General features: G+C 66.3%; 1 protein-coding gene across 1 annotated transcript; it reads left to right on the top strand.

Annotated features, from left to right (window-relative positions):
* Positions 1-4,388: 4,388 nt before the first annotated feature.
* On the top strand, positions 4,389-5,500 carry PTF1A (pancreas associated transcription factor 1a). The gene is made up of 2 exons (XM_040592586.1): positions 4,389-5,122; positions 5,215-5,500. Exons 1-2 carry the CDS (start codon positions 4,498-4,500, stop codon positions 5,415-5,417), a joined length of 828 nt encoding a protein of 275 aa, XP_040448520.1. The 5' UTR covers positions 4,389-4,497; the 3' UTR covers positions 5,418-5,500.
* The last annotated feature ends 912 nt before the right edge of the window (positions 5,501-6,412 follow it).

Genomic DNA, 6,412 nt, shown 5'->3' on the forward strand with positions numbered 1-6,412 from the left:
CGAGGGCTGTGCTCGGCACAGTAAGGGAATCGCTTCTGCCCCTGAGCTGGGCGTCGGACGGGGCACCGAGCGCCGGGGATCTATAGGGACAGATGTTTCATTGCCTTCGCACCCCAGCGCACACGCGGAGCGCTAGCTGTGCCTGGCGAGGGAGAGAAGGGCTGTGCGAGACCGTTCCACCTCCTCTGGGGCGGTGTTCGCAAACTTTCCAACGATCTGCTAGGTCTGAACGGTTTCAAGCCAGGGTCCGAGTGCCCAGACAGTTTGGAAACAGTAGGCACCCAGAACATCCCTCTGCTTCCCCAGCAGCGCGCTCCCATCATTGAGAACTGCCGGGCAGCCGCGGGAAGACCCACAGCCCCGACGGTGTCGCGAAATGCCCGTCGGTCCTGACGGAACTGCCTCGTGGGGACGGACAGACCGGACAGACTCACTTCCCAGACCACCTGTCTGAGTTTTGTGGCCCGCTGGTGTCGTGCCACCCGCACAGTGTGACATTCACTGCCCAGCGCTGTAGGGCTCACCCTGGCTGTGCGGTCCCAACGTGTGCCGGAGCAAAGCGGGCACCGCCAGCTCAGGGGAACAAGGAAAGAATCTGGGCATGGGCTGGGCTCCCCCTGCCTCTCTGGGCACGTATTGTCCTTAGATCAGCAGTGGAGCTCCTGCTTCTCCCGCTTCATCATCCCCTAAAGCCTTCAGACTTGGCCGTCGGGAAGATGCTTCACCACCACGTTAACCTGGCGCTTGTCTCGGCTCCCAGGGACAGGGACAGACCGTGGTCAAAATGCTGCGCTGGCACAAGGCTAGTGGCAGAGGCTTTGGGGAAAAAGAGCCTGTTTCGGGGGAGAGTGTGGGGGTGTGCGTGGGGTTGCCCCCCCTCTGGATCTGGCGGCGCTTGGTCTGTCTGACCTAGGGGAAGTGCTGCCAGGCGGGCCGTGGGTCAGCGTAGGAGTGTGTGTGTGTCTCAAGTGGGTGCGGTGGTGACAGGGACCACTCGACACGGTTTGCTCATCGACTTTGAACTCCCCGGCTCCAAGCAAAGTGTGGCAGGAGCAAGGACTCGCCATTCCTTGCATAATGACTCCTTGGGCATGCAGGAAAGGAACAGAGCCAGCTCAGTAGCCAGGAAATCCCCCTGAAATCACCTCGGTGTTGTTAGGACTTAGGGTTTTGCTTTCTTTTTCTGGGTGTTTCGGAGTAGGAGTGACATGGATCCGAGCGGATGTCATGTGCCAAATTTATACTTGTGCTTCTAGACGCGATGCCTTCACCCGTAGCGTTCGTTCCCCGGCTGCACTCATTGCGCGTAAGGCCATACCGGGCAGGGAGGCAGGAGCTGGCTCATTTGCTCTCGGGAACTGGGATTCTCCAGCCGCAGGCGTGGCCCGGCGTCCCCGGTGCGCCCGGCCGCGGTGCGTGGGACGGTGCTGGGGAAAGATGGACACGCGTCCAGCTGAGCTAGCGGGGACAAGAGGGACCGCGGGTAGAGCTCCTGTCCCCCGGGACCTGCACAGGACTGGGGTGCCACGGGTTGCGGGTGACATAGAACAGGGGCGCGGGGACCGCGCCTCGGCTGAGCAGCGCGACTGCGGGACCGGCTGTGGCTGAGCGGGCGGCTCCTGGCGCCATGGGGATGCGGGAGCAGTCGTGGGCTGCCCTGGGCTACCCAGCCCCTCCACCCCCGACAACAGCCTCGGGGGCCGGGCACGGCGGGTCCCTGCCCTCCCACCAGCGCCTCACGCCCGGCTGCCCCGGCACCGCCATTTATCTACCCTCCCAGCGCCGGGGAGCTCCAAGGGGCGGACAAGTGATGCTCGCGGTGTAAAGGGGAAACGCGCCCCCCCGGGGCGGGGAAGGGGAAGCAGCGCGGTTCCCGTGCGGTGCCGAAGCTAGCTGTTCGCTCTCCCAGATGGGTCCCTCGGGTCGGCGGGGCAGGGTTGCTCAGGAGGAGCGGTCCGGCGGCGAGCGATGCATCTGCCAAGCTGCGGCTCCGCGCCCTGTGCCGCTCGGAGCGGTCCCCACCGAGCCCCGCTGGAAGTGCTGGGGGTGCTGCTGGCAGCGAGCTGGGTGTGAGCCAGCTGCGTGCCCTGGCCGCACAGGATGCCAGCAGCGTCTCTGGGCTGCATGAACACGATCGCGGCCCAGGAGACCGAAGGAAGGGGTGATCCCCCGCCCTAGGCACTCCTGAGACCGTATCTAAGTACAGCGGCCGGTGTTGGGACAGCCGGTACAGGAAACACTCTCACGAGGGGCGGAGGGCCAAGGAGGCAGCGGAGGCTGCACGGGGCGGAAAGGCTGCAGGAGAGGGGCTGGCTCAGCCGGGGGCAGAGGCGGTGTCGGGGGCACCTCACAGCACTGCGGGGCTGGGCATCCAGAAGCCCGGCTCTCGGCAGCGGTGTATGGTGCGAGGTTGAGGGAGGGACAGTGAGCGTGAATGGAAACAGGAGTCCGGGCGCACGGAGAACCTTTTCCACTGTGAGAAACAGGAGAGGTTCAAACTTTATATCCGTAAGGGATCAACACTTCCTTTAACCGCGAGGTGGCTGAAGTAGCACAGGTTGCCCTGGGAGTTTGCGCAGGCTCCATCCATGGAGGTTTTCAGCACCAGACCGGCTAAAACCCTGAGCAACCTGGCTCGGCCTTGCAGCTGCCCGGGCTGCGAGCAGGAGGTGGCACTGGAGCCTTCCTCTGGTCTCTCCCAGCCCGGGTTCTCGCTCCCACTCAGTGGGCAGCACAGCAGGGCCCGCGGGGGTCCCGGCCACGCACGCTGGGCACGGACGTGCTGCGGAGCCCTACGCGGAGGGGAGTGGGAGAGGGGCCTGCGCCATCTCTCCAGCCGCGGGCAGCCGGGCCGGGCTCTCCCAGCGCGGCGGAGAGTACCGGGCGGTGGTGCCCGCAGCAGGGAGCCGCAGCTGCTGGAGGTCCTCGTCTATCCCGGTCGGCGAACGCTCCCCTGGCCTGCAGCCCCCGCCTCGTCCCCTCATCCCAGTTCTTCCGATCCCGAGGTCCCCGGTCCCTCTCCACGGCTGGGCGTGAACGGGGAGCCGCTTGGCCGTCACATCACCCCTTGGTGCAGAGACTCCCTCAGTTTCCCCGTCGCGGGACGGTCGCAGCGGTCCCCCAGCCACGCGTGGGCGCATTCCTGGCTTCGCGCGAAGGTTTCCTCCTTCCCTTTCTCGTTTTTTCGCGTGGTCCGTCCGCAGGCAGGGCTTTCCAAGGAGCGGTTCTTGCAAAGCTCTTTGTTCCCTCCCGTGACTCACAAGTTTCCCTGCCGTTATCACAGCGTTGTCAGCGGCTTTGAAGTCGAGTCATTTATTTCCCGGAGCTGGCCCTGTCTTGCTGTGCTGATAGAGCGGGGTACGTTTCCATTCGGGGTTTGATCTCTGCCCATGCTGGTGGCACACTGTAAAGTCACTTTCGATAAACCCCGACAGACTCTGCCGGACAAACTGTTGCAGCGCTAATGACAGAGATAATCCTCCCCTAATCTGCCGAGTAATCCATCTCACCCCAGTGAGAATTTTTAAGGCTTTAATCAGTGAGAGTCAGTTAGGGAATTATTAACAGAGCCTCCGCCGAGCGAGCTCGTCCTGAGAGGGCACTGGGAGTGGGAAAAGGAAAAACGCAACAGGGCCCGATGCGGTCGAAATCGACGCACGGCCGGGCGCGAGGAGCTGATGTGATTTATTTTGATGTTACGGTAGAGTTCTCGTTTGCAAATGCCGCAAGAAGCCCCGCGCCACTGATCCACCCGATGCCCGCTCCGACAGCGGCTCTGCCGGCGGCGGGGACTGGCGGGCCCGAGGGAAGTGCTGGGGGGAAGATCCGCGGAGGTGAGCCCTCCCGAGGCCCGGAGGGAGGCTAAGCCGGTCGCTGCGAGCGCGCGTTTCGGCCAGCGACATGTGGGGAGAAGTGCCGAGGCGGCCCGGGGCCGCTCGCCCGACGTGCGGGGAGCGCCGCTCCGAGCGGCTCCGCGGGCTCCGGGCCCGTCCCTGGAGGGCGAGGCCGGGCGGGGCCGGGCGGGGGGCACTGCTGGGGCCCGCCCGCTCCCCCGCCCCACACCCCCCCCCGCCTCGGTCCCCGCCGCGGCGCCGCCCCTCGGCCGGCGGGAGCTCCGCGGTGTCCCCCCGACGGGGGAACCCGGCCCTCCTCGCCCGCCCCCCCCCCCCCCGGCGTGCGCTGATTGGCTGGCGGCGGCGGTCAGCGGCACGCGCCCAGGGATGTCGTTATAAGACTCCTCGCGTGCCGGCCCGCCGCGCCAGCCGGCTCCGGCCTCCTCCCCGGAGAGCGGCGGCAGCGGCCCAGCCTCCCGGCCACCCAGGGGCGGGGAGGGCAGGGCAGGGGCGGGGGCCCCGCCGCCGCCGGGGCGGCTCGGCGAGCGGGCCGGCGGGAGCGGCTGCAGGCGTGTCCCGGCGGGGCTGCCCCCCCGCCCCGTCCCGTCTCGTCCCGTCCCGTCCCGTCCCGTCCCGTCCCGTCCCCGCCGGGGCCGGACGCAGCATGGAGACGGTGCTGCTGGAGCACTTCCCCGGGGGGCTGGACTCCTTCTCCTCGCCCCCCTACTTCGACGAGGAGGACTTCTTCCCTGAGCCGCCCCCGCGGGACGCGCTGGCCGCCGACGGGCTGCTGGAGCCCGACGTGGACTTCCTCAGCCGGCAGCTTCAGGAGTACTACCGCGACGCCGGCGACCCCGAGAGCGGCTACCGCTGCCCGGCGCCGGCGGCCACCTTCCCGCCGTCTCCCGCCTCGCCCGGCTTCGCCTACGAGTGCTGCGGAGCGGCGGGCGCGGCGCTGCTGTCCCCCGGGGGGCGGCTCCAGGCGCTGGGCTCGGCCAAGCGGCGGCGGCGGGTGCGCTCCGAGGCGGAGCTGCAGCAGCTCCGGCAGGCGGCCAACGTGCGGGAGCGGCGGCGGATGCAGTCCATCAACGACGCCTTCGAGGGGCTGCGCTCGCACATCCCCACCCTGCCCTACGAGAAGCGGCTCTCCAAGGTGGACACGCTGCGCCTGGCCATCGGCTACATCAACTTCCTCAGTGAACTGGTGCAGTCCGACCTGCCGCTGCGCAGCGCCAGCAGCGAAAGCCCCAGCCAGCCCAAGAAAATAATCATCTGTCACCGCGGTACAAGTAAGTGGTGGCCCGGCCCGGCCCGTCTCCGCGGTCCGCAGGAATGCCGGCCCCAGCAATAACCCCCTGGCTTTCTCCCCCCTTTCCCCCAGGATCTCCCTCCCCGAGCGACCCCGACTACGGACTCCCCCCTCTGGCCGGTCACTCGCTGTCGTGGACTGATGAAAAGCAACTCAAGGAACAAAACATCATCCGGACAGCCAAAGTGTGGACCCCCGAGGACCCGCGGAAGGTGAACAACAAACCGTCCCTCAACGACATCGAGAACGAGCCCCCCTTCGACTTCGTGGCGTGAGGCACCGCGCGGGTGGCCCCCGCCCCCGCCCCGCCCTGTACATGCTGTATGTAGAGACCTATATTGTAAATGTAATTTAAGATTCAGACTCTAAGGGCAATCAACTTTATTTATCTATTTATTACGGAGTAGTGATAATGAGGTAGAATCGTCTGTTTTGAATATATAATTTATATAATTTATCCTGATTTTTTTAAGATATGCAATAGGTTTATTCCACCAGCACCTTGGGGGGGGGGGGGGCGGGGAAAATGCCAGAACCTGTGAAAATAATTTATTGCCGCACGTGGACTCTTCCTGTGTTTGTTAATAATAAACCCGGATTGTATCTTGTGGAGCGGTGCATTTGTGGGGAGCTGCTTCCGAGAGCCTACGGCATCCCGAGGAAGCCCTGCAGTACCGCGCGGGCCGGTGCCCGGGCGGCGGGGTGAGCCCCGGGGCCGTGCAGCCGGGTTCTCGCCCCAGCCAGCCCCCTCCGCCCAGCCGCCCGCCCCGCAGCCCCGCCGCCGCCTCGGGCTGCTCTTATACAGGCGGGGGGGGGCGACGGACGGACAACGGGACGGGACGAGGACGGGCGGGGGACACTCTCCCCTTCTCTCCACCCCTTTTGACGTCCTCTCCTGAAGTGCTTCCAACTGATGTCTTTGTCTATCTCTAGGAGGTCCCCTCCTTTCAGTGCCTGTGCTCCGCTTGTGGCTTCCAGCTGAAAGACCCGAATCCCCAAACACCAGCCTTGCGAGGGTGGGGGGGTGTCCCCGCCGTTGCCCCGCGGTCCCGCCGCCACCGGGATGGGCGCGCTACCCGGAGTCGGACAAAGCTCTCCCCAAAAGTGCTGGGGAGGGGAAGCCAGACTGGGGGCCGGGCAGGCTTGCCCCCTGCGGGTGCGTGGCCCCGCGCCTGCCCCCCGTCGGCTGCGCCAGCCTTCCGCGGGCCGCGCCCCGGCCGCGCCTGGGAAACAGCCCCCGCAGCCCTCGCCCTGGGGATGCTGCCGGCGA

Source organism: Falco naumanni, chromosome 4 (assembly GCF_017639655.2).
Source record: "Falco naumanni isolate bFalNau1 chromosome 4, bFalNau1.pat, whole genome shotgun sequence".
Lineage (NCBI taxonomy): Eukaryota > Metazoa > Chordata > Aves > Falconiformes > Falconidae > Falco > Falco naumanni.

Excerpts from the sequence above, each read along its gene's own strand:
- PTF1A (XM_040592586.1), top strand. The coding sequence starts at position 4,498 with ATGGAGACGGTGCTGCTGGAGCACTTCCCCGGGGGGCTGGACTCCTTC. Across the intron at positions 5,123-5,214 it reads CATCTGTCACCGCGGTACAA|GATCTCCCTCCCCGAGCGAC; the intron begins GTAAGTGGTGGC and ends CCTTTCCCCCAG.